The 27,287-nt window shown below is 45.9% G+C and overlaps 2 protein-coding genes across 3 annotated transcripts in view; both read left to right on the top strand.

The window, feature by feature from the left end:
* Positions 1–6,803: 6,803 nt before the first annotated feature.
* Positions 6,804–9,860, top strand: MRPS17 (mitochondrial ribosomal protein S17). 2 transcript variants are annotated; one of them, XM_080940438.1, is made up of 3 exons: positions 6,804–6,875; positions 8,054–8,193; positions 9,475–9,860. In XM_080940438.1, exons 2-3 carry the CDS (start codon positions 8,071–8,073, stop codon positions 9,733–9,735), a joined length of 384 nt encoding a protein of 127 aa, XP_080796564.1. In that variant the 5' UTR covers positions 6,804–6,875; positions 8,054–8,070; the 3' UTR covers positions 9,736–9,860. The 2 variants fall into 2 exon arrangements, with proteins under 2 accessions (XP_080796564.1, XP_080796565.1); XM_080940439.1 differs by lacking the exon at positions 6,804–6,875 and adding an exon at positions 6,954–7,701.
* A 5,689-nt stretch (positions 9,861–15,549) lies between these two features.
* NIPSNAP2 (nipsnap homolog 2) overlaps positions 15,550–27,287 on the top strand; it is a 30,846-nt gene continuing 19,108 nt past the window's right edge. The window contains exon 1 of the mRNA XM_080940698.1: positions 15,550–15,694. Within this exon, the coding sequence (XP_080796824.1) occupies positions 15,618–15,694 (77 nt within the window). The 5' untranslated portion in view covers positions 15,550–15,617. The remainder of the gene's footprint in view (positions 15,695–27,287) is intronic.

Here is a 27,287-nt window from a genome sequence, read left to right as displayed (position 1 = left end):
AAGTAGTATGTATATGTAGTATGTATTTATGTATGTATTTTAAAGATAGAGGAAAGAAATATGTGTATATATAGTATATATATATAGTATGTGTATATAAATTACATGTATGTATATTGTATGTTTATATTTGTGTTGTGTATATGTGTATATATAAATGTATTGTGTGTATATATAATACATGTCTATATGTGTTGTGTGTATGTGTATATATAAATATTTTGTGTATATATATGCATGTGTGTATATATAGTGTGTGTATGTATGTATAGATAGATAGATAGATAGACAGACAGATAGATAAAGATAGATAGTGTGTGTGTGTGTGTGTGTGTGTGTGTACACTAGTATGTCAGTGCACACATTTGTGCACATTTGAATGGAGGCTAGAGGTTATTAACATCAGGTGTCTCCTTAATTGCAAGGACTCACCTGAACACAGAGCTTGCAGGTTGGGCTAGCCTGCTTAGCCAGGTTGCTGTGGGGATCCCCTACCTCTGCCTCTGAGCACTGGCTTACAGGTGAGCACCACGCCAAGCCAGCGTTTACATAGATGCTGGGATCAACTGTACTTCTCAGGCTGTGCAGCGAGGGCTCTACCCTCTGAGCTAACTCCAGAGCCCCAGTGGTTCCTCTTAAGGGACTGAGAGGGGGCTATGCCCCTCGTAAATGAACTCAGCCACGCCCTCGGCAACATCACATGATTCATTGTTATTGATGCTCCCTGGTACCTGTTTTATCTAAAATGTCTTCTTTGTAACTAAGAAGGAACCTGAAATGTGTCCAGTGGACTTAACAGCTGGGCGGGTGGTTGTTATATTAGTGGAAGAAAGGATAGGGAGTGATTAGAACAGTCGCTTTCTAAGTGTGAACTGGAGGTTAGAAAAACAAAAACCAGCCAGAGCCAACAAGAAGGTTTGAAGGTTTGCTGTGTAAAGGTGATTGCCATGACAACCCGAGCTTGATCCCCCAAGCCCCCAGAATAAGACATATGTGGCAGCCTGTGTACCAATTAACCTGGTGGCCACGGTGGTACACACCAGCAGTGCCAGCACTCAAGAGGCTCAAGTAGGAAGATTGCATGAATAGACTGCCCAGACAACATAAAGACTCCAAGGCCAGCCTGGGCTACATTGTAAGATCTTGTCTCCAAATAAACAAAAACAGAAAGCGCCAGGCGTGGTGGTGCACACCTGTGATCCTAGCACTCAAGAGGCAGAAGAAGGAAAAGGAGGAGTTGATGGCCAACCTTGGCTGCACTGGGAGATCCTGTCTAAGAAAAGAGGGTGGGCTACTTTAAACATAAAGATGTCTTATGGGCATCAGGGATCTTCCCTCCTGGCTAGCTTATTTTGTACCATAGATTCTTTGAATGAACAAAACATAGCTAGACTTAGATTTCTGGTTTGGGCAGGAATTGTGCAGCGGTTTCTGCGTCGAGGCTTAGATTTATACCGGAGGGCCTATGAGAAACACTCATGATTATACATCCCAGCAGAACTTGGGCAGTGCAGACTCGTCCCGTCTCAGCAGCTTCTCCAGTCTCTCTCATTGAAACTTTTCATTCGTTATGTTGGGGCCTTGGACTTTTGGAATGCGAGTCTGCCCTGGCTTTCTCGGAGGTGAACAATGGATACATAGCCTCGTTCTTGTAACCACAGGGGACATGTGTCAGAGCCGTGTGGGTCATCCCAAGGAAGCTTGGAAGTGTCTTAACAGTTTTGTCTGAGGCTTGGGGTTGTGGCAGTTGTCTGCAGTCCTAGCATTCAGGGAGCTGAGGCAGGAGGATCATCAGTTTTATGGCCAGCCCGGGGCGACACAGTAAGACTCTATCTCAAAGAAACAAAACAAAACAAAAAAGTGGAGGGAAAGCAAAGTGAAATTGTTTATCATGCTTGCAAGCAATGCTTGTTTAAAATATGGGGGGTTGTTATAAAACCAGGCAGGTAACTTCTAAAGTATTAACTATGATTATTTTTAGGGGATGTATGTCTTAGAAACTTTTAATCCCAATCGAGGGTTTGTATCTCGGCTAGGCCATTCAGTTCCCAGATAAAAGACACACAAGCTTTATATTTACAATAAGCCTTAATAGCATAAGATCTGGGCAGATACCTACCCTCCATGCTATTGAAATCTACTTTCCTATCGATAACCCCTAGTGGCTACGTACTATGCCCTGTCTGGGCTGCTCTTAACTCCAACTGGCCAGCCCTCGGGCTATGTTTTCTTGACTCCTAAGCCATGGCATCTCTCTCTAGTTCCTTTACCTTCTCTCCCTCCTGGTTCTCCTCTGACCCCCAAGCCTAGGAATCCTAAAACCCACCTATTTTGTTTTCTACCCATTTATTGGCTGTTACCATCTTTTTTACCAATCAGAAATAGCCTGGGGACAAGGTCACATAGTGTGACTTGGGTCTACGTGCAGACTCTCTCTGGGGCAACCAGGTCTTGGAGGCCTGCATTTGATATTACAATTCATGGCAAAAGTCCACATCGCAACAGATGTGACTGTTTTAAAGACTTAGCTTTTACTTGAATTTGTTTTACGTGTATGTTTGGAGGTCAGTGCATCACATGTATGCAGTACCTGTGAGCGCCAGAAGAGGGCATCAGATACCCTAGAACTGGGGTTACAGATGGCTGTGAGCATCCGGTGCTCTTACCTGCTGAGCCATCGCTCCAACCCCGAGAGACTCTTGCCTTTATGCATCCCTACATTACTTTAATATGTTACTGTATGCTCACTGTGTCATTCTAAACAAAAAAATAAAGGAAAGAGTAAATTTTCAGTAAACAGGCTGGCATTACCATGGGACAGTCTGCAAACAGGTTTTGTAGGGCCTGGACCTAGATCTGCCTTCTGAAAGAACGGGTATTCCTCCAGTATCTCCCATAGTCCTTTGACATTTCTTTTTCTTTCATCCTCTTCAGCCATGGCTACTTCTGGGTGACCATTGTCTTGCTCTGGCGCCAATACGTGTGTTTTCAATGTCTCCATGCCCACTGTCTCCTCTGTCTTAGCCTTCCTGCTTGTTTTATGTCCACATTGTAAAATGTTTATTATGTGACCTGTTAGGATTATCTGGTCATTTTGCATGCAATTCTTTTAAAGCATGATATCAGAAAGGATTTGTATGTTCTGAATCTCTTTTAGATGGTGTGGACAGACCTGAAACAGAGAAGACGTTGCTCCTGCATAACACGTCCCAACGCGCTCCATGAGGGTCGTGACAGAAAGATGAACAGGAGGCACTTTCTGGTACTCCATCTTAGGAGGACTCTGGGGTTTTGATTGGCAGTTCGAACTGAAACAAGAAAAGCGGCAAAAGCCCTGGGAACAAGCATCTTTCACCCAACGGAAAAACGACATAGGTGTGTGCATGTGGGTGATATCTTTGAGGAAAACTCTAATCCGAACTCAAACCTTGTGCACCACGGGACCCCTCCGATTAAGAAACCTCTCCGCTATGACACACAAGGAAAGAGCAGCGAACGGCGTTCGGATGTGATGTATGGCGGTGGGAACTGCGGAAGAGAGAACCCCTATGAATACAACGGGTGTGGGAAAATCTTCAGTCGGCGTCCTCTTCTTAGTAACTGTGTCCTCAGAGAGAAGCCGCGGGAATGTGGAGAGGCCTTCGACCAAAACTCAGCTCATAACCCACCTCAAATAGTCCTCAAGGGAGAAAACCCCTACGAGTGTAATGAGTGAGAGAGAAGATTCGGCCAGAGAATCCACCTTCCACCTTGTTCAGCATCCAAGAATCCATACGGGGGCGGGGGAGGGGAGGGGAGCCTTTGGTCTGTAACGAATGTGGGGAAGCCTTCCGTCAGCATTCATCCTTCATGGAGCACCCGAGAATCCACGCGAGAGAGAACCCTACAAGTGTGATCAGTGCTGGGAAGCTTTTAGCTGCATCACCCCTCCCACCACCGAGCATCACAGACTTCACACCAGAGAGAGACCTTATGAATGCAGTTTTTGTGGAAAAGCCTTCAGCTCCAGAGGGCTCACCACCTTAACCAACACGGGAAAATCCACGGCCGTGAGAAATCGTGTAACTGTAAACGCGAGGAAAAACTCAAACTGATGTCCTACCCTTAATGGCATGTAATTCGGTGTGGGGGCCGGGAGACATGAACTTAAAGAGATGGGATGTTTTCAAATTCAGTCTTTTCATGCACGATCAAATAATTCCTGGTATAAAGAACTCTTATTTGGCTGGAGATATGGCTCAGTGGTTAAGAACACTGACTGCTCTTCCAGAGGTCCTGAGTTCAATTTCCAGCTACACACGGTGGCTCATAACCATCTGTAATGGGATCTGATGCCCTCTTCCGGTGTGTCTGAAGACAGCCACGGTGTACTCATATAAATAAAATAAATAAATCTTTAAAGGTTGGAGAGATGGCTCAGTGGTTAAGAGCACTGACTGCTCAACCATCTGTAATGAGTTCTAATGCCCTCTTCTTGTCTGAAGACAGCTACAGTGTACTTACATATAATAAATAAATAAATATATCTTTAAAAAAAAGAACACTTATCTACCAGTGAGATTTTACTGCATAGGAATCAAATTTGTAACTGAATTTAGTACTTTATAATATTCACAGGTGTTCTTACAAATATTGAACATTCTAATACTTACAAAGAAATATATATTGAGCCATATTCTAGCTTGAGTAGAAAACCTAAACAAAGGCGGTGTGGTAGCTTGCCTGTAATTTTAGCACTAAGGGATGCTGTTGTTACTGTTTCCTTTGTAACACTAGCACATGGTGGAGACAGGGGATTAGGAATTTAAGACAACCCTCCACTATGGATGGACTTCAAGGCCAAATGGACTACTTGAGACCCTATTTTTAAAAAGAAAAGAAAATAATTGGGGGGGAAACCATAAAAATCTAAAAAGGCAATAACCTATGATTACTAATGTGTAATTTTATTCTGTAATACTCTTTAATTATGTGGATATTGATTAAACAAGGTGGCATTGTAATATAGCCAGTTACATAGACTAGAATAAGCAGAAAGAGTAATAGTTCTCAAACGTTAGTCATTCTGTGTTTTATTTACAATTTCCCTATACTTACCTAGGTTTAATAATTTTTTAAAGGACATAGGATTTTTTAGCCTGGCCTGATAAATAGCTATGGAACTTAATAGTTTGCTATACTAATTATAATGTGTTCTGCTATCCAGCAGAATAAAAATACATTTTAAATTTAAATAAAAATATTCGACTGGGCATGGTGGCTCATGCCTGTAAGCCAGGCACTCAGGAGGTGGAGACTGTAAGGTTGCTGTGAGTTTGGGGGCAGTTTAGGATACGTATTGAAACCTTGTCTCTCAAACACACACACACACATGCACACACATGCACACACATACATGTGCACACACACATAAACATACACAGACATACACACACACACATACTTTCTTGATTGGACAAAACTAAATAGAACATCCCTTTCTTCTCATAGCCTTTGCACCAATGAAATGGAAAGTCTCATAAGTCCTTTGTACTAATTTGCCCTGGAGTTCAATGTATCTTTCTATGGAGTCCCAAACAGCAATTTCGGGTCAGTTGGGGACTGCTTTTGTGGGGACTGCTCTTGTGGGGACTGCCTTGCCTTCCTTTGGAGAGTAATTCCAGTTCAACTCTGACCAAAACGAGACAATAACCTCCATGTGGTGGTGAAGTAAGTGTGTGTGTATGTTCTCCGAATTTACACTCTTCTACCACCTATTTCACACTTGGTTTGTTGTTGTTGTTTCTTGTTTGCCTCTACTAGACCATGGGCTTTTGTGGGTGAGGCTCCTTTTTATTCATTTTATTCATCTTTTTCCTATAATGCCTAGCACAGATTCTTTTTTTTTTTTTTTTTTAAGATTTAGTTATTTATTTCATGTACGTGGGTACATTGTTGCTGTCTTCAGACATACCAGAAGAGGGCATTGGATTCCATTACAGATGGTTGTGAGCCACCATGTGGTTTCTGGGAATTGAACTCAGGACCTCTGGAAGAGCAGTCAGTGCTCTTAACCACTGAGCCATAGCCCAGCTCCTAGCACAGATTCTTAGAATATATGTTCCATAAATGTTTGCTGGGGAAAAAAATGGGTTGGACAGATTGATGCCTTGTTTCATTGATATTATTTTAATATTGGGGATTGTTTCCAGGACAAGGTACATGAAAGAAAAACCCTTGGTCACTTGACTGTATCTCTGTGCCACCACGTCCACCTTTAATATTAACTTGACATTTTTGACCTGCATATTATACATATTAATGAGATACAGTGTGATATTGCAGTGCACACATACAGCAAAGTCAGGGTAGTTGGCATAGTCATGCACTTACCACATCTTTGCCTTAAAAATATTCAGAAGCTACTTTGACATATGCAAGTTACGCCATGCAACAGGACATTAGAAATTATTGTAAATCAAGTCTGTAATTCAACACTGGAAGGGCAGAGGCAAGCCAATTGTACAATGTGAGACTGTTAAAAATAAAAGAAAATTCTGTCTGACAAATACAAGGTCCTCTGATTTGAAGACATGTCCGATCTATTCCCGAGAAATCAAAAGAGCGGGAAACAAAATGGAATAGGAAAAGGTAGGAACCCCCCACGCATCTACAGCAGTGCCTATGGAAAAAATATTAACCGGACACAAATAGCCCCAAGACTTCCGCCGGAGGTGCGGTTTCAAATAGATTGGGCGGGGTTCTTATCGTTAGCCCCGCCCAAGACTGGCAGGACTGGCGCCCTGTGAAAAGGAGAGGTGGGGCTTGCGCACCGTGTACGTCATCACGCTGCGCCCATGCTCCGCCAACCTTGATCGGAGTGGTAGATTTTGGAGGTGAGCGAGGGCTGTAGGTCTGGGTATTGGGGTCGGCAGTGCTTCGTCTCCTATTAGTCTCCCTGGCAGATTCGGTAGCAAACGATTCCCAAAGCGGCTCCGAGTCAAAATCTTGTTCTTGTACAGGAAGCTTGCTGACCGGCCGAGGTCTTGCCATGAGTCCTGTGTGTAAGGTAGCGGGCTGTAATGGCTATAATTGAGACCGGCAGAGAGCTGCAAGAAGAGCTGTGATCTCGAGATCGTGCTCTGGTAACGACAAGGAATAAGCCCCGCAGATTCGGGAGCTGAGAACTTCGAGCAACACAGTTTATTATAATACTCTTTAAGTGGAGACCAGTTCCAAGAAAGGACACCAAGTGACACGGACGAGGTGTTTCTAAACGGTTACAGAACAAAGACTAGTGGGTAAAGGGTAAATAAGGTGACTTGTCTGCTAGTGACCTAGTAGGCACCTGTAGGTAGAAGAGCTTTGGTCTGTAACGCATCTGTGATAGGCAGCAGGGGAAATTTCTAAATGTTAGGTTAGAGACGCACTGAGGCTGGACCCTTAACTGCTTATTTGCCCTCTATCCTTCCTCATTTGGAGAGGGGGACTGCAGGGTGATCAGTTTACTTGTGTGCTTGCACACCAATAGTTCCTCAAAACACTTGTGAGCAGGCCATGTTATTTCTAACTTTCTGTATAGGGAATCTGAGGGTTACATTCATTTTCTGCTTTGTAAACATGATAAAGATAAGTCCTGTAAGCATCTCTGAGCAGGCTGTTCCAGAAAGGTAGAAAAAATGACTACTGGACACGGGCATTGCTCCTGACAAAATTCACTTGGTAAGCCCTAACCACCAGAATGCTGATTTACCAGCTTGTGTGTCATTTCAGAAGATCCCTGGGAACTGGTGCTACAGAGGTTTTGAGCCACCATAAGTGTGCTGGAAACTGAACCCAGCTCCTCTGGAAGAGCAACCAGTGCTTAGCTGCTTAAGCATCGTTCCAGCCCAACTCATGGGAGGCTAATGTAGAAGGATTTCCCAGTTTAAGACAAGCCTGGGTTGGTGGAGAAGGGTAAACTTCAGGAAAAAGAAACAGCCATTGGTTTGTTAATGGATAGGGGGAAAGGCGGCAAGACTGTGTCTTAACAATGTTAAGCTTTGAGGGTTTTCTTGTTTATTTTTAATTTTAGGTGCTCACAGACGCACAATGTCAATAGTCCGTTCATCCGTCCACGCCAAATGGGTTGTGGGGAAGGTGATTGGTACAGCAATGGTAAAAACTGCTAAAGTAAGAGCGACCAGACTTGTTTTGGATCCCTACTTACTAAAGGTGAGGCTCAACACTTGTGCCATTGATGGGTTACCAATGGGGGCTGGAGAGATGGCTCAGTGGTTAAGAGCACTGATTGTTCTTCCAGAGGTCTTGAGTTTAATTCCCAGCAACCTCATAGTGGCTCACAGCCATCCGTAATAGGATCTGATGCCCTCTTCTGGTGCGTTGACAGTGTACTCACATAAAATAAGTAAATCAATAAATCTTTTTAAAAGGGGGAGGGGGGCTAGAGAGTTGGCTCAGTGGTTAAGATAAGTTACCAACATGCTACTGGAGCGGTTTTCAGTATGTGGGTCACAACCCCTTTGGGGGTCACACATTTATATATTATGATCCAAAACAGTAGCAAAATTATGGCTATGAGGTCGCAACGGAAATAATGTTATGGTTGGGGGTCACCACAGCATGTGGAGCTGTATTAAAGCGTCGCAGCGTTAGGAAGGTTGGGGACCACTGCTTTAGGGTCTGAGCGGAAAAGCATCTCCCTGTCGGTAAAGGATGAGTTGAACATCTGCAGCAGTCTGTTCCACCCACTGCTGACCTGTAGGTGGCGCCTGGTTCACAGGAGGCTTTTAGGAACACACAGTCTATTCCCATATTTCCTGTAGTGACCAGCTAGGCGGAACAGCCCAGGAACAGAGGACAAGACACTTGAGTCCTTCTTCCAGAGTTGCCATAAGAGACATCTCAGCAAAGACACGTTTGAGCTGACCCTCCAGTACACTTCTGTTCCTGGGCTGCGGGGCAAGAAAGTCATTCCACCATTGAAGAATCCATTGTGTTCTTTCAGCTGTGACAGGGCAGGGCCTCCTGCAGAAATAGCAAGTAGTTCCACACATTGAGGCCAGGAGTCTGTATTCTAGTTTAAGGAATTAACCCCTGGAGGTGGAGGCAAGGGATCCTTTGTGCTCTGTTGCTGTTTTGTTTGGGACAGGGTCACTCTGTATAACCCTGACTATCCTGGAACTCCTTATGTAGACCAGACTGGCTTTGAACCCACAGAGATCCACCCACCTCTGCTGTTGGGATGCACCACTGTCCTTGGCTGTCCATAAGGACCAGCGAGGAAAGGGGGTTTGCAAAACTGGAGTAGAGACAATAAGGACCTGGACTACACTGGCAGCAGCGGGAGTGGGGTGGGCAAGGTAGACCCGGGGAAGAAGAGATGATTTCTCTGGTTGGTGAGATGAATGGAGAGAGGCCACCGTTCTGGGAGTTGTTTTGCACCACAGATCACAGGTGGGAGTTACCAATCTGCCCCTCTCCTCCTCTCCACAGTACTTTAATAAGCGGAAAACCTACTTTGCTCACGATGCCCTTCAGCAGTGCAGCGTCGGGGACATCGTGCTCCTCAGAGCTTTGCCCGTCCCACGATCAAAGCATGTGAAACACGAACTGGCGGAGATCATCTTCAAAGTCGGCCGGGTTATCGACCCGGTCACAGGAAAGCCCTGTGCAGGAACCGCCTACCTAGAGAACCCTCTTGGTTCAGAAGCCACTCCCCTCAGTGAAACCCGGGAAGAGCTCAAGGCCTCCTGAACCTTCGGGAAGAAGGAGCCAGAGGGACTTCTGTGTTTGTGTTTGCTCAGTGGCTTTCATACTGTCCACTTTCTCCTGTGACATTAGAAGTATTCAACAAAGTAAAGAGCTTGGTGTTCCATAAAGGTCTGCGTCCTTTTCAGATTCTCTGCGCTGAAGTTACTTTCCGACTACCCTGTACGCCTAAGTATGCTGCGTCATTTTGTCAGCTCACTGTCCTGGGTCATATGTATTGTTTTGCCTCACTCAAAGAAATCCTGGACTTAGCACCTTCATTTTAAAAGAAGAAGGCTTGTTGATAATGACATAAAAAGCTAAACTTAGTTTTGATAGCTTAATTGTTTTAAATTTATTGTGTGTCGGCGATGATGCCTGTGTGGGCACACATTTGCCACCAGACATCTGTGTTAGCCAGAGGACAGCTTTGTGGAGTCAGCTCTCTCCTTTCACTCATACAGGGTTTCCAGGTGTCGCACTCAGATGGCCAGGTTTGCACACCTAGCATCTCTACCCACTGAGCCATCCTGCTGGCCCTGATTTTAATAGTTCATATTCAAAGTAAATTAAATTTGGGGGGTTTTGTTTTATTTTTAGACACAGGGTTTCTCTATGTAGCCTTGGGTATCCTGGAACTTTCTCTGTAGACCAGACTGGCCTCCAAATCACAGAGATCTGCCTGCCTCTGAAGTGCTGGGGTTAAAGGTGTGTGCCACCACTACCAGCTAGTTTTTTTTTTCCCCTCTGATTTCACCAACTCCCAAGGGGAAATGTTTTAAATGCTATAAAGACTTTTACTGCAGAAACTTTGGCCTATGTATTTCAGTTTTCTGACTCCTAGAAAGAGATGTGGGGTATATTTCAACTTGAGCTAATATGTGTGTTATATGTGTGTTGGTTTTGTTGTTTTGAAATTGTGTCTCGGTATAAAGCCCAGGTGAGCCTTGAACATACAGTCCTACCTCAAGCTCCAGATATGTGTGGGTATGCCACGACACATCAGTGATGAGCACAGGCAGTCGTGCATCGCCAGGCTCCCAGAGTGGAGAGGGTGCCCTTATGACAGATAGGACCCATGGAGGGTAAGCAGCAAGAGAGCAGAATAACAGAGAGAGAGAGAGAGAGAGAGAGAGAATATAAGAATGATGGGTATGGAGAGTGCAGTTCAAACAGCAAAATAACATGGCTGGTGAAGTTGGAGAGACAGCCCAGTGGTTAGGAACTGTTGGGGTCCAGGAATCGCCTCACAAACCACACGAACACAGATCTCAGTCAGACGGGGAGAGTTTATTGAGCATATGCCCCAGGGCCACCATCCAGATTTGGGAACTGAACAGTGATCCCAAGTTAAGATCCTACAGAGTTTTTAAGCCCAAAATCCACAGCCAAGTTATTCTACCAATCAGGATTTAGAGATGGGGGATTTCCTTAGGAACATGTCTTTGTTGCACACTTATCCTGCTCTCGTTGATTGGGGTATTCGACTGTGGCAGGAGACTTGCCTTGATTAATATTCATGTTCTAACTAGTCTGCCAGGATGGAACTAGTCTAACATTCATGTCTAAACTCTCCGACCAGAATGTCAGTTGCCCACATACATGTCTTTTTCTGCCAAGTAGGATGTCAGTTCCCAGGGAGGTCTTGGGAACTTACATTTTACTTGACCACCACACAAAATGGAAGTCTTATTACAAGTAGTTTCTTGTATCAGTGTAGGTGTCTCTTGGGTTAGGGGTCTATCTCAGGAAGCAGTTATAAAAGTAAACACCATAAAAGCTTATAGACAGGTGCAGGAAGTGCTGCTGGGTGGTTGGTTTGGATCCCAGTTTATTGTGGGTAGCTATACAAAACAGTTCTATTGACTTCTATCATGATTGGTTTCCAAGGGCACAGAACCTAACAGAACGTGTAATCAATCTTGGCATTAGAAAGCTTCCTAGTAACAGCAGAAACATTTGAGAAAGGTTCATTATAATGGCAGGCTAGGGCTGGAGAGATGGCTCAGTGGTTAAGAGTACTGACTGCTCTTCCAGAGGTCCTGAGTTCACTTCACAACAACCACATGGTAGCCTACAATTATCTGGAATGGGAGCCAGTGCCCTTTTCTGATGTGTCTGAAGACAGCTACAATGTATTCATATACATAAGTCTTTATTTAAAAAAAAAAAAAAAAAAAAAAAAAAGGCAGGCTAGCCAGGTAACTGTTGCCTAGGCCTTAAGAGGAACACTGGCTCCTTTTGCAAAGGACCCAGGTTCAGTCCTCAGCATCCACATTACCTGGCAGTTCAAAACTGCTAACTCCAATTCCAGATCTAGTGCCCTCTTCTGTTCTCCATTAGCACAACATGCATGTGGTACACAGACGTACATAACTGGCAAAGCTCTAAGAAGAAAATCAAAGTTTAACTTTTCTTTTTCAAAGCATAACCAGGAGTTTTTGAAGCAGAATTGCTGGGACATTTTGAATATAGGTAGACATGAGAAAAATAGGATAATGGATTTTTTTTAATGATTGCGCAGTTAAACAGCACTAGTGTAGAGAATTAAATAGAATAAGATGAAGGGGTAGGAAACTGACTTTTAAACACTAACCCTAAGGCTGGGCAGTGGTCACTCACACCTTTAATCCCAACACTCAGGAGGCAAAGGCAGGTGGGTCTCTGGGTTCAAGGTCAGCCTGGTCTACAAAGCAAGTTTCAGGACAGCCAGGGCTACACAGAAAAACCCTGTCTGGGGAGGGCGGGGGGAAAGGAGCCCTGATGCTAAAACCTAAACACCTGTACAGAGAGGTGGATTAGCTTATGTTACTAGGGGAAACTTGGCTTGGTGCCAGGATGGGTCACGGAGGGGGAAGGCGTTCAGCAGTGGCTCCTAATGCAACCCTTTAATAAGGTTCCAGGTACTTGTATGAGGGCATCTCTGCAGACCCGACTGGAGACTGATAGAGGAGTGGTGTCTCAGTTCCTAAGACCAGCGGAAATATGCATCTTCTGATAGTCTTAGATGACCTTTGGGGTCACGGCCCACAGGCTGAGAACCCCTGTTTTAGAGCACCTGGATCTCTGGCAGATGGACCCGTGTGATCCTCAGCTTGTATGACTGACACCTACTAGGCCCGGTCTCCACCAGCAAGCATCTGTGAGATACTTGACCGACTGATGTGCACGCTGATGTACCGTTTTCATTAAAGTTACTCGGGCATGAGATAGAGCTCGGTGGTAGAGCATTTGCCTGGCAAGCATAAAACGACAGGAAGAACATCCTCATGGTGCTCACCTGTAAGCTAGCAACCCCGAGTGGGTCCGAGTTCCTTGGACCCACATGGTAAAAGGAAAAAATCAGAATTTTTCCTTGGGCCTTCACATGCTTGTTGATGTGCAAGAACCCACATGCATGCACAAACATTTAAATGTAATTTACAAGCTTAACTTTTTTAAAAATCAGGCTTCAGGAAGACTCTTGTGATGAGAAATATAGGCCAGGTAGTGCATATCTTTAATCTCAGCGCTCAGGCAGAGGCAGAGGCCAGCCTGGTCTACCTTGTTGAGTTCCAGGCTAGCCAAGGCTACATGGTGATTCTCAAGCTTCCTAATGCTGTGGCTCGTTAAAACAGTTCTAGATAGGCATATGTGGGTGTATCCGTCTGTGAGCAGACCTACCTGAAGAGGATAGAGGAGTACTGTCTCAGCTCCTAAGCCCGTCTTCATTCTCAATGGTCGTCTTCAGAGACCTCTTTGAAAAGGTCACTGGACTGCAATGGGGTCTCAACCCACAGGATGAGAACCACTAAGGGCTAGAGCCACTTGTACTGATACACACTTAAAATACAGCACTCGGTAGGCTGTGGCAGAGAACAGCAAGTTCAAGACAAGCCTAGGCAACTTGGTAGGACCTATTTCGAAAATAGATTGAAGATATACAGCTCGTTGGTAGAGCACATGCCTAGCACATACAAGGCCCTAAGTACAGTCAGAAGTACTTGGGAAGGAAGCAGAGACTAAAAGAACTAATGAAAGTCCAGAGCAGAATGGCAATGGGGGTGGGGTGGGGACACAGAGGGGAAAAGGCCTGATGCTAAGTAGCACAAAAGCAGAGTCATCAAAGAAACGCATAAATGCCAAGTCAGCAAGTCGGCATTGCAACAGAGTTGAAACTCTTAACATAGAAAGCTAGAGTCAAGCACAATGGTGCATACCTATGACCCAGCACTGCTGAGGTGGGCAGGGGAGAACTGAGAGTCTGAGGCCACCCTGGACGGAATAATGAGGTCCTGTTTAAATAAAAGCAAATAAACAAACTGGGTGTGATGGCCCATGCCAGTAATCTGAAGATCCAGGAGGGTAAACCAAGAGGACCCCTGTCAGAACAGGATCCAAGCATGGAGTCCTGAGAGGGGAATTCTGCATGTTTGTGAGAAACCCCAAGAGAGCAAAAGTCTCGTAACCTCAGTTTCTCCAAAACACAAAACTGTTCCTAGAATGTGCTTCATGCCCTCCCTGGTGTAGCGGTGAGTTCACTCCAGATTGCTCATTACTGCTTGCTGCTGTTATTAAATGCATCTAAGGAAGATCCTATTTGCCATGCAGGGCTTGCCCTTGTTTGTACACTTGACCCTTGCCATTCTTCCAAACCCTCAGAGTGCAAGTTGTCTGATGCTCTGAATAAAGGCTATTGCTCGAGACTTTACCCCGCCTCCAATCTCCCAGGTTCAACCCCCTCAAAAGCGGTGAACAGAATACCATAAGTTTGAGGCCAGATTGGGCTCCGCGTAAAAACCCTGTCTCAGCTAACTTGAGAAACCGAGGATCTGTATAAGAAAGGCAGGGCTCACCCACACTTGAAGAGGCCCTGCCCCAGCGAGTCTCACACCTGCCTCCCACACAGTTGGGTCTACAGTTGTATGGAATTCTCTCACCCTCATTCCCATTCAAAGGAAAAAGTAACTGTCCCAGTCTGAACCACTCCTCCACCCATAAGACAAGTCCCTGTCATTTGTCCAAATTCTCCTTATTAAAAAAACTGTACCCATGGGGCTACAAAGATGGCTCAGCGATTAAGAGCATTGGCTGCTCTTCCAGAGGACCAGGATTCAATTCCTACCACCCACACGGCAGCTCACGACTGTGTACAACTCCAGTTCCGGGAGTCCCACACCCTAACAAGCAGGAAAAACTCTAATGCTGCACATAAACTAGAAAGAGGAAAAATTTAACGATAAAGAAAACCATACCTCTTGAGCGTCAAGATTACAGGTGGTAGAGAATCAGCTCCCATCATCCCTCTTACCCAGAACCACACAGGAGAGTATCTTTCTCTTGGCCTCTGCAAGTAGCAGAGGCCTATGCTGCTTTCCCATTTCTCTGCTTCCTCGGGGTCTAGTTCTGTTTCTGCCTACTCTTGTCTTGCTGAAGTTTCATGTTTATATCCACAGCTCTTTTATTATCCTTACAGAGTACATTTTCCCATAGACCAGTGGTTTTCAACTTTCCTGATGCTGCTACACGTTTCCTCATTTGTGGTGACCCTAAACCATAAAACCTGGCTCTGGATTCTCCCATGCACAGATCTACTTCATTCTCGCGGATCCCTCTACCTCCCACCCCCGTGTACATTCCAGCGACGACCAGGTTCCTTCCTCACACTCATTTCGGGACACTGAGATCCTCGCAGGATCTACGGATGTCTTCAAAAACTGCTTGGCGCGCCCCTGGTGGCGGCCCCGCGGCGGTACGCTGCTCCCCCTAGCGGCCGCGCCCCCGCCCTACAGCGGCCTAGCGCCCTGCCCCGCCCCGCCCCAGCCTGGTCGGCCCGGCCGGGGGAGGGGTCGCGGCAGCGGCGGCGTCAGCGACACCGAGGCGGCAGGAGCTTCAGGCTCCGGAGCAAGATGGCGGCGCGGGTGCTGCTCGCGCGAGGAGGCCTGCTGCGGCCAGCCGCCCCCGGCAGCTTCCTGCCCGGGCTCCGGTGAGCAGCGCCGCCCTTTCCGGGGCCCGGCCGGGGAGGGGCCGCCGTGGGGCGAAGGGCGCGGGGTCCCCGGGGGCGGGGAGGGCACGCCCGGGGCCGGCCTCCGAGTCCCAGGCGACCGAGGGCTGGCGTGGCTGCAGCGCCTTCCCGGGGCCCCGTGGGGCTCAAGGTCACCGTCCTGCCGGCGCCGCCCTTGCCGGGGACGCCCGGGCTCGCAGCCTCCGCGCGCTGCGCCCCCCGCTGTAGCGATGCCTCGCCCAGGTCGTGAAGAGAAGCGAAAGGATGGCGGGTCCCCCCCGCCGGGGAAGCTGCACCCCGAGGTCTCCCACTCGGGACAACCCTTAAATTTGAAAGCGGAGCGGATCCCTCACCCCACCCCCCACAAAAGAAAAGTAACCGACGGTGACGAGTTCGCAGTTGAAACTTTTTTCTTTTCCTAACCTCCGAGGAGTCGGTGTTCGGTTGTGTCAACCTGTCTGTCACCTTGACACCCCCTCGTTTTAATAACGAAAGGCCACCCGAATTTGCCGACAGATTTGTTTCCCCTTCTTCCTTTGTATAATTAGTCTTTAAACGGTTTTTAGGGTTTATATTTTATTTTATGTGTTTAAGTGTTTGCCTACATGTGTGTTTATCACATATGGGCCTGGGGCAGCCAGAAGGTTTTCGATCCCCCACCACCGGGAGTCACCGAAAGTCGTGAGCCGCCATGTGGGGGGCTGGGAATTGAATCTGAGTCCTACTAGAGCAGCAAGTGTTCTTAACCCCTGAGCCATCTCTCCAAGCCCCTATTTATTTTGTGAGACAAGGTCTTGCTAATATATATCCCTGGCTTGAACTTTTCTGCAAACCTGCTTCAGACTCAAAAGTACTGCAGTTGCAGGTCTGCATTACCAAGGCCAGCCTTGGCTAATTGAAATGTTGCTTTTTGATTTTTTCGTTTTTTAATCTCTCCGCGCATGCACACGTGTGTTTGTTAACTGATTTTCTCCCATGTGGGTCCGGGAAATTGAATGTAGCTCATCGAATTTAGCAGCCAGTTTCTTTGCCGCTTAAACCATCTCACCAGCCCCAGAACTTTTCTTAAGATTTCTATTGTTTGTGTGTGTAAGTGTTTTTACCTGATTATCTGTATGTGCATGCCTGGGACGAACAGGGAACAGAAGGAAGTATCTGATCCTCGGGATTAGTTACAGAAATGGTTGTGAGCCACCACATGGGTACTGGGAATGGAACGCTGGTCCTCTAGGAAAGGAACGAGTGGTCTTAACCATGGAGCCATCTCTCCAGTGCTGTGGGAGCACCATGTAGTGGGCTTGTTTAATTTAGTGGCAAGCTTAAATAGTGAGGTATGTCACACAGACATAGGCAAGAGACACATCTCTGGAGAAAAAGTGTGTGATTGATTTTGTTTCGGGACAGATGCAACTTGTAGATGTACATTATTTAAATCACCTGTAATATGTTTCCAAGTGAAATGAACAGACAACTTCTTTTCAGATCTGTTGTTACTGAGCAAGCAATCTGAGCCCCGAAAGTTTGTATTTTGTTCCTTGGGAAGCAAGCAGTTGAAACTCAGGGTGCTCACTCAAAACCTAAAGTCGTAAAGCTGGTAAACTAGAGATTTGGACCTACCAGGTACCCATACTTGGAGCCAAATGCTCTCTACCCTGTGATTTCCTGAAGACACTCTCACCCTCCTCTCTCCCTTTCTGCCAGTCCTCTCTGGGAACTATTCAAAGAAGAGGAAGAAGAAGGGGTCCAGAGTAGTTTAAAGCCTTGTAAAGTCTGAGGTGTAGGCTGTTCACATGGAAAATCCAAATGCCTGGGCTATAGGCAACTGATGGTAATTAGTATATAGGAATGTTGATAGACACCTGGATTTTGTTATACTGTGTGTTTTTACTAAGTTTTGGTTTTTAGTGGTGGTGGTTTTGTTTTTCTGTGGGTTTTTAAGGTTTTTTTTTTGTTTTTGTTTTTTTAGATTTATGTATTTATTATATATAAGTACACTGTAGCTGTCTTCAGACTCACCAAAAGAGGGCATCAGATCTCATTACAGATGGTTGTGAGCCACTATGTGGTTGCTGGGATTTGAACGTAGGACCTTTGAAAGAGCTGTGCTCTTAACCACTGAGTCCTTTCTGTGGGTTTTTGGTTGGGTTTTTTGTTTTAGGTTTTTGTGTTTTGGGGGAAAGGGTTTGAGACACAGTAACCCTAACTGTGCTGGAACTGTTAAGCCTGCCTCTGCCTTCCTAGTGCTTGGATTAAGGTGTGCACCACCACTGCCTGGCTTAGTTTTGTTTTGTTTTGTTTTAAAGTCACAGTGATGAATGAAATTGGTTTAAGGAGAGTGTGGCTAGTGAAGAAGCTGAGAAGCAAGCCCTGGTATGTGCCAACATTTTCAGGCTGTTGAATAGAGAAGGAGCCACAAAGGAAGACGAGGAAAGAGCAGCCAGGGCCATCCTTATATGACAGGCATCAGAGAGGGGATATTTATTGGACTGGTTGTCTGTGCCTGATTCTGGCTAAAAGATTAATAAGTAAGATGACAGAAAAAAAAAAACAGATTTGTCTGCAGGGATGTTGGGGTGACCTTGCAACATGAGTTTCAGAAAGGAATCAAGAGGTCTTTGTAGGGGTCTCAGACTTGTGTATTCTAGTACAGTGATTCTCAACCTGTGGGTTGAGACCCCCTAGGGGTCACATACCAGATATCCTGCATATCAGCTAGTTACAAGTCCTAACAGCAAAATTACAGTTCTGAAGTAGCACTGTAATAATTTTATGGTTGGGGAATCACCATCGTGTGGGAGAACTGTATTACAGAGTCGCAGTGTTAGGAAGGGAGAGAGCCGCCTGGAAAGGGTTTTAAGGTACAAAGGATTTCACTGATGTTCCTCCCATAAAACCTGGTTGCTCTCTTCCCAGTAATGGACCATCTCCCATCATCCAGGCCTAGGCTGCCGCCCTCCCTGCCTTTTAATTTGGCTGTCAGACCAGCCATTTTTGTTTCCAAATGTCTAGGCTCCACGTCTCTGTTCTTGTCACCCTTAACCATCAGCAGCACCTTTCTAGATTCCTCTGAAGACTGTGAACGAGATCCCATCATTGAAGGAGACAGATTAAAATTTTTTCTAAGAGGCCATTTTCCCGTTATAAAAATCTTGTTAACCAACCTGTGCTGGCAGGAGAGGCGGCTCAGCAGTTAAGGGCGTGCACCTGAGTTTCTATCCTAGCACCCACAGCACATACTCCCACTCCCCTCCCCCATGCATATACATGTAACTAAAAATGAAAATAAATCTTTAAAAACTTGGCTATAGTCAGTACTTGGGAAAGTGAGGTATGAGGGTTGTGAGTTGGAGGCTAGCCTGGGTTACATAAAGACACACCCCCACCCCACTCCTGTCTCAACCTCCCCATACAGACCGGATCCTAATCCCTCCCTTCCTCCTCCAACATCCCTCCCAAGAAAAATCATTTGGACTGCAATGCAAACATTTACTAGAACAGCTGTGTTTCTTAGACGTAATAATAGCACAGTGGATTTTTCTTTGTTCTCTAGAGATACATGTTAAAATATTCATTTGCTTCTTGATTGAAACAAGGTCTCATCCATTGCCCTGGCCAGCCTGGAATTAAAGGTGTGAGCACTTGGCACATGTTGAACCGTTAAAGTTGTATGTGTCTACAAAATTTCCACATCTACAAAAGGTTTTTCCTTAACTTATATAACATGTCAATTGTGGAGTGTGTAAACTGTTTCAACTTCTCCGTGTTTGAAGCTTTTCTAAACAAAAACTGGGCAACGGGGTCTCTGTAGCAGCTGTGCAGGGGTTAGGTGTCCTGGAGTATGGCTTTAATGTAATCTGCCCTCCTCCACCACCTGCTCCTCTCCCTGCCCGTGCTTCCTCACTGAAATACTTACTCCTGGCTTTGCCATCTCTAGCTCTTAAAATGCTCTGTCTCCCATGGATATCCAGCTGACAGATGCCTCATCCTCTCCATCAGTGGTTCTCAACCTGTGAGCCCAGACCCCTTTGGCTTGCATATCAGACATTTACATTTTGATGCATATCAGCAACATTACCTTTAGTACCAAAAGAAAATCATTTTATGATTGGGGGATCACCACAACATGAGGGACTGTATTAAAGGGTTAGGAAGGTTGAGAACCACTCACTGGTGTACATCGTTAGCTCAAGAGTTCTTCCTTTACCTCACCTGAACCCCTGCCTCCTCCACCCTACCCTGGCGCCTCTCACCACCCAGGCCTCTATTATCTCAGGATGCTTGTGTTGTGATCCCCCCCCCACCTCCCCTGCAGGCTCAGCTCTTAGGGGCCAGGACTGGGTTTGTTCTCTGACCTCCCACAGATAGCCCAACCCCTGACACAGATCGTGGTGCAGTTAGCAAATATTTGTAGGTCAGATGGGTGGTTAAGGCCCACTGTGCTGCTGCTGAGGTCTGAATGTTAACCCTATTCCTTCGTTCCGTTTGCTCTGACTAAACTGCTGTCTCTCACCTGTCTCAGCACGTTTCCATCTCCGGGTTTTGGGGGTTGTTTTTGTCCGGGGGTCAGAGAGTGTATTTTGTTATATTCTGCTGCAGTTGGGTTTGTGCTTGTTTTATTTTGTTTTGAGGCAGGGCTTCACAGTGTAGCCCTGGCTGCCCAGGAACTTGATATGTATGTACATCAGACTAGCCTCAAACACAAGAGATCTGCCAGACTTTTTCTCTAGTACTGGGAATGGAACCCAGGGTCTCACACTAGCTGTTAAACTACACCCCCAGCCCCAGGGGTGTCCTTTGGAAGTATTGTTACCCTCCATCTCTCTATCCAACATCTGAACTGTAGGCCACCCTTTTTCCCATCTACTGAGTGGTATGTTTCTTTGTTAAACAGGGTTTTTCTGTGTTGCCCTGGCCGTGGAACTCACTACATAGAGATCGCCTGTCTCTGCCTCTCAATTGCTGGGATTCAAGGTGTAAGCCACCTCCCCTCACTGAGTGTTTGGTTTTTTTGGGGGGAGGGGTTGTTTGTTTGTTTATTTTTAAGGCTTCCTTTAAAAAAAAAAAAAAAAGCTCAGTTCATCCTGGCAGGAGAGAGTCCAGGAACTGCACTCTCTGCCCTGGGGCTGACTGACTCAGTACTTCCAGGCTGCCTTTTCTACTTGTTCTGAAAATCTGTGGGCATCCCGCCCTCTCCAGGTATGTGCAGCCTCCAGTACCCACGCTGACCTGTTACCATCCCCCACTTCCCACTCTGCCCTCCCGCCTTGCGGAGCCGCCTGTTTCCACAACTCTGTGTCCTTGTACATGCTGTTCTCTCCGGCTAGAATTATCACCTGCCTTGTCCATCTGTCCTGCTTGGCCTCCAGTGCAGAGCTGCAGATTCTCCACTGGAGCCTCACTCCTCCTGAGTCCAAGCTGGTGATTCGTTCCCCCGAGCTCTGGCAGTGTGTCCGCTCTGGGATCTGTGGTCATTCTGACTCTTTTCCCCAGGGAGACTGAACTGTCTTAGCAACAGAGCCTGGAATACGTGCTTATTCTCAAATCCAGTAGGAACCCTCCAACGTGTGTGTGTGTGCACGCGCGCGTGCGCGCGCTTTTGTGTCTCTGTGTGGGTATGTGCCTGTGTTTATCTGCGTGTGTATGTCTGTGTGTGTCTGTTTTATATGTGTGTGTCTGTGTCTGTAAAAAACCTAGGCCTTGCCCAGATCTAATCACTCTGGCAGCTGTTGGCATAGCTCTCTCCATATTTGGCTCAGTGAGGGAGACGGGACAACATAGCATGCATCCTGTGCCCAGGACTGGGCTTATCGTATCAGCTTTTTTGTCAGCTGAAACCTGACACTTAGACAAGATTTCAAAGTTTGACCCTCAAAGCCAGGCTCACAGGTTCAGCTGGGGATGTAGGTTTGGGAGAAGCTCCTGGTTAGTAGAAACATTCTGAATGTTGTTTAGTCTCCCAGAGCCTGCTGCTTTCAGGCTCTAATGAGATGACTTAGGCAAATAACTTCAAGCAGCCCATGGAAAGAAATGTCTTTATTAACTGTTAATTCCCTTGAGCCCTGAGGAAGAAAGGTGTCGCTGGGTTTTTCCGCTCTGTATTTAGTCTGCAAATAATTCTTAGCTTCACATATATAAAGTATTTTATGCGTAAAAATCAGTCATATTTGCACATGTGTGATGCACGCTTGTCTGCATTATTGAAGGACACATTAAAAACAGCTGGAGTAGGGCATGGTGGCACACACCTGAGCGTGAGCACTGTGGAGGCAAAGACAGATCAAGAGTTCAAAGCTAACCTCAGCTACATAGTAAATCTCACGTCATTCCCAGCTACGTGAGACTAGATCTAAAAATAGAAAACCAAATACACTGTAAAGTGCCCAATAAATGTCAATGTGGGGAAGAAAATAAATTCAGTTATTGCTTTGGTTGTAAGTGAAATTCCTTGAGCAGTCATTTTCTGTTGTTTTCATTGTGCTTGTTGTGGGGGGTGGTGATATTATTGCAGAGACAGAGTCTCACACTGTGGGCTAGCCTGGTGTGGAACTGACTGTGTAGACCAGGCTGGCCACAAACTTGAAGCTCAGCCCCAGCCAGGCACTAGGTGTTTTTTTTTTTCTTAATTAGTCATAAATTTGGTTTTGTTTGTTTAAATCAGGATTTATCTGTAGCCCTGGCTGTCCTGGAACTCACTCTGTAGACCAGGCTGGTTTCAAAGATATGCCTGCCTCTGCCTTCAAATGCTGGAATTAAAGAGCATGCACTGCCACAGCCCAGCCCATACTTTTTAATTCTAACCTCTTACAACTTAAACAAACAAAAAAGGGGGGGAGGAAGAAAAGAAAAAAAGAAAAGAAAATTTAGGAAAAATTTTACTTTATGTATTTATTTGTTTGTTTGTTTGTTTGTTTGTTTGTTTAGTATGTGGGTATTTTATCTGCCTGTATGTCTGTGTTCCATGTGCCTGGTGCCCTTGGAGGCCAGGAGATGGTGTTGGCTTCCCACAGATGAGTTACAGACAGTTACAAACTGCCATGTGGGTACAGTGTGTTTTATCATCTCCCCTTCCCACTCTTCCCAGGCCCCGAGGTCACATCCTCCTCTCAACTGCATGTCTTCCTTTTGATCCCGGTCTACTGAGTTCAGTTAGTGCTCCTCGAATGCACATTGCTCTGGCCCATCCATTAAAACACGAGCAGCCCCCGCCCGGAGCCAGCCCGAGGAAGAAAACTGAAAACCACTTGTGGGATATGAGGGTCATCTGGCTGTGACATCTGTCATCCCATTGATCACCAGGGTTGATTCAGCTGAATGGCTGGCTAGGCGGGTGTCTCCTTCCTCCCTCACCGCTCCATGTGCGTCCCTCCCGAAGAGGACCTTCCCCGAATAGAAGAGGACCGGTCTTCGGTCAAAGGTGTACAAGTAGCTGCTTCACCTGCTAGAAACCCTCTGCTCTTGCAGAGGACATGGGATTGGTTCCTGGCACCATCCATTACTCTAGTTCCTGGGACCTGATACTCTCTGTTGAACCCTTTTAGGCCCCAGGTATACACATGGTACACATGCATATAAGCAGGCAAAACACACATGAGATAATTTTTTTCAACTTTATTTAAAAAAAAAAACAGAGATGTATGTGCAGATTTTTAAAAGCATTTTTGCTTAAAAATATATGAATATATTTTTGTCAGTACTTGATTTTTTAAAGGTCTGGTAGTATGCATTGAAATCTTCCTAGTTACACTGAACCTAATCTTCAAAAACTTAACTAAATAAAAATTTTTAAAAAGAACTGACTCAGATGGGTGTAGTGGTTGGTGAACAGCTTTAATCCTCTCTGCACTAGGAGGCAGGTGGATCTCTGGTCTACAGAGTAAGTTCTAGGACAGCCAGGGCTACACAGAGAAATCCTGTCTCCAAAACCAAAATCTGACTCTTCTTGTCTACCAGGCTTTGGTTACCAGCTCCTTGGCTAGTAGGTGAGGCTTCGTGAGCCCCTGTGTTTACGTGCACATGTGTGCGTGCACGTGCATGCACTTGTGCACTTGCTTATGTGCTCACATACAGCGCCAGAACAGAGCATCCAGTGCTCTTTCGTCATTCTTGCTCTCAGGCAGAGTTCCTGAAGACAGGGTTTGCGTCTGAGCTGGAAGCCAGCGAAGTCCCAGCTGGCCTGTCTCCACTTCTCTCTGTGCTGGCCTCCTAGGCATGTTTAGTGAGTGCCCAGCTTCCTCATAATTACAGATGGAGTCCCCTTAACCACTGAAGCCTCATCTCTCCAGTCCCATCTCTCACAGGCTGGTCATGTGCTACATCATAGTGTCATACAAATATCCAAAATGTTATGTTCCAAACTAGGTATGATGGTGCACGCCTATAATCTTGACACTTTGGATACTGAGGCAGGAAGATTGAGAGCTTGAGACCAGCCTGGGGGTGTACATTAAGACCCTATTTATGTTGATCAGGCTGGCCTGAAACTTGCTATGTAGACTAGGGGTGCTTCGAACTTGCTAATCCTCCTGCCTCAGCCTCCCTGGCCCTGGAATATTTGATGTGTACATGATGCCTGGCCAAAACTATTAAACTTATGTGGGGAAAAAGAAGCTGGGTGGGCAGGTCTGTGACCTGCCATTTTCAAAGGCAGGCCCCTGTTGATCATGGGGCTAGGAGACCTGGGCAAGCAAGTGCTAGGCACCACAGATCCTGGTACTGGGCATGAAGCACAAGACAATGTGGCAAAGTCTAATATACAACTGGGCCTTGCCCAGGTGGCCAGGAGTCAAAACAAGGTTGCCCCCCCCCCATTCCCATAGCCTGGAATAAGTCTATGAAAACCAACACCAGAACTGAATGTAGAATAGAGGTAACACCTTGGAAGGCATCTAGAGAGGGTATTCCAGCTCGGTTTGGTTTGGTTTGGTTTGGTTTGGTTTTTTAAGACAGGTTTTGTCTGTGTAGCCCTGGCTGGCCTCGAACTCCCAGAGATTCACCTGCCTCTGTCTCCTGAGTGCTGGGATTTAAAGCGCATGCCACCACCACCTGGCAAGACAGTCCAGTTTTTGAAAAGATAAGCAAAGACTATGGAAAGAGCTAGCTGGTACTAAGCAGGCCTGTCTACTTCAGTGGAGGCATAGGCCAGAAGGATGGACTCTGTGCACTGTGTACAGTTCACAGGGGACCCAGGAAGGTAGCATCCTACCTAAAGTCGAACTAGAGGTGAAAGGCTCAGGAAGGGACTAAAAGCAGAACACGTTAGGAGTACGCTGATAAAAGCAAATTCAGAGCAGACAGAGGATCAAAAAAGACTGGCAGTAGAACACCTCACACTTCCTGGAGGAGGAACAGTCCTTCAGAAACCTGTCAGCTTTTCCTGGTGCAGTCATCTAAAGCATGGTTTCTCACCCACCCTCTCTGCCCACAAGGCTCTGTCCTGCTTGCGGTGAGGCAGACAGGGTGGGAACAGCTTTAAGACACGTGTCTTCCCAATCATGGCCTCCTTTGGGTCTGAATCCTCTATTGTGCTCTGAGGAACAGGGGAGATGGTATTCAGATTACTTCAGACACATTTATGAGACTTGATATAACCAAATAAACAAAACTTTAGAAAAATGCTTTTAAAAAATTATGTATATGACTGTTTTCCATGTATGCCTGGTGCCCATGAAGGAAGGCCAAAAGAGGGGTTCAGGGTCCCTGAAGCTGGAGTTATAGAAGGTTCTAAGAAGGTCCTATGGGTGCCAGAAATTGAATCCTGGACCTCTGGAAGAGCATCCAGTGCTCTTAACTGCTGAGCTATTTCTTCTCAAACTCAAATTAAAAAAAAAAAAAAAAGGAGGGGGAATTCTGTGTTTAAAACACTTAAAGCTAGACATGGTGGTGAACACCTTTAATCCTAACAGTCAAGAGGCAGAGGCTGGTGGGTCTCTGAGTTGAGTTCAAAGGCAGCCTGGTCTACACAGCATGTTCCAGGCCCCACCCAGGACATTACAGTAAGACCTTGTTTCCTATAACAAAACCAAGTTGGGCATAGTGATACACACCTGTTGTGGATTGCTACAAATTTGAAGCCAGCCTGGTCTATATAAGTCCATGCTGGCCAAAGATGTATAATAAGACTATCTTTAAAAAAAAAAAAAACAAAAGAAAACCTGTTATACAAATTAAATTTGTATTTTTTTACGGAAATAAAATGTGCTAGCATTCATTTAGAGATTACTCAAAATAAGTTTATTTTTTTTTGTATTCAAAAAATGGATTGGTGATAGAAACAAGCACTGTATGACTTCAGAGGAAAACATAAAAGCTCCAGGTAGACCAGGCTAGCCTCAAGCTTTTCATTTGCCAGCCGTAGCCTCTGGAGGGTTGAGATAATTAGTATTGATGCTTACCGTTTTTTAGAGGCGTTAGTGTAGGTATGTTCGTGTGAGCACAGTGCCCTCAGAGGCCAGGGCTGTTAGGGCCCCTGGAGCTGCCTAGTGTGGATGCTAGGAGTTGAACTCGGGTTCTCTTAGAAAGAGTACATGCTCTTAACCATGGAGCTGTATCTGCAGACCTAAGAAACAACTTTTTAAGCCTTTTCCATATCATCAGATGCTATTCTAAGGTCTTTAGGTGTGTTATCTGGAAGCACGCCCATGTTTGCACTCAACACTGTACAGGAATAGGGCCAGCGAAATGGCTCAGTGAAGTAAAAGCACTTGTTACACAATTCTGATGGCCTGAGTTCAATCCTCAAAACTCACCTAAAGGGCCAGCTGGATGCTGGGCCGTGGCTGTGCATGCCTTTAACCTCAGCACTTGGGAGGGAGGCAGAGGCAGTTCGATCTCTGAGTTTGAAGCCAGCCTGGTCTACAAAGCTGTATGAATCTAATCCAGCACACCTATATTGAGACAGGAGATGAAGACAGGAGAATTGCCCAGAAACTTGAGGACCAGTTATCCTGGAGTCTATATAATGCAGCAGCATATGAGAAATGAGAGAGACTAGTCAACCAGTTGAAAAGAAAGGACTCCTGAAACAGCCGTGCGCACACACATACACACCAACACCAACACAGAATAACAAAATTTGAAGTACAGAGCAGGCTGAGGAAGCGGCCCAGAAGGTAAAGTACCACTACCATGACTGACATTGTGAGTTTCCATCTCCTCAGTGGAAGGAGACAACTGACCACTTACATGCACCCACACAAACACACACATATGGTAATAAAAGACATAAAGCTTGAAAGTGAGAAAGAGTCGGTGCAGAATTCCATGGACAGAATGAAAGCTGCATTAGCCCATAATGAGGGAGCTTTGACAGATGGGAAGGGAAGATGGAAGAGTAGCCCACTCTTCTTGTTTTGGTTTTTTTTTTTTTTTTTTAAGATTTTTTTTTAAATTTACATGAGTACACTGTAGCCTTCCTCAAACACACCAGAAGAGGGCATCAGATCTCATTACAGATGGTTGTGACCATCATGTGGTTGCTGGGATTTGAACTCAGGACCTCTGGAGAGCAGTCAGCACTCTTAACCACTGAGCCATCTCTTCAGCCCTTGTTTTGGTTTTCAAGACAGGTTTCTCTGTG

This window comes from Micromys minutus, assembly GCF_963924665.1.
Source record: "Micromys minutus genome assembly, chromosome: 29".
NCBI classification, from domain to species: domain Eukaryota; kingdom Metazoa; phylum Chordata; class Mammalia; order Rodentia; family Muridae; genus Micromys; species Micromys minutus.
The sequence above is the reverse complement of the archived record's forward strand: the minus strand, read 5'-3'. Positions and strand labels throughout refer to the sequence as shown.

Excerpts from the sequence above, each read along its gene's own strand:
- MRPS17 (XM_080940438.1), top strand. The coding sequence starts at position 8,071 with ATGTCAATAGTCCGTTCATCCGTCCACGCCAAATGGGTTGTGGGGAAG. Across the intron at positions 8,194-9,474 it reads TGGATCCCTACTTACTAAAG|TACTTTAATAAGCGGAAAAC; the intron begins GTGAGGCTCAAC and ends TCCTCTCCACAG.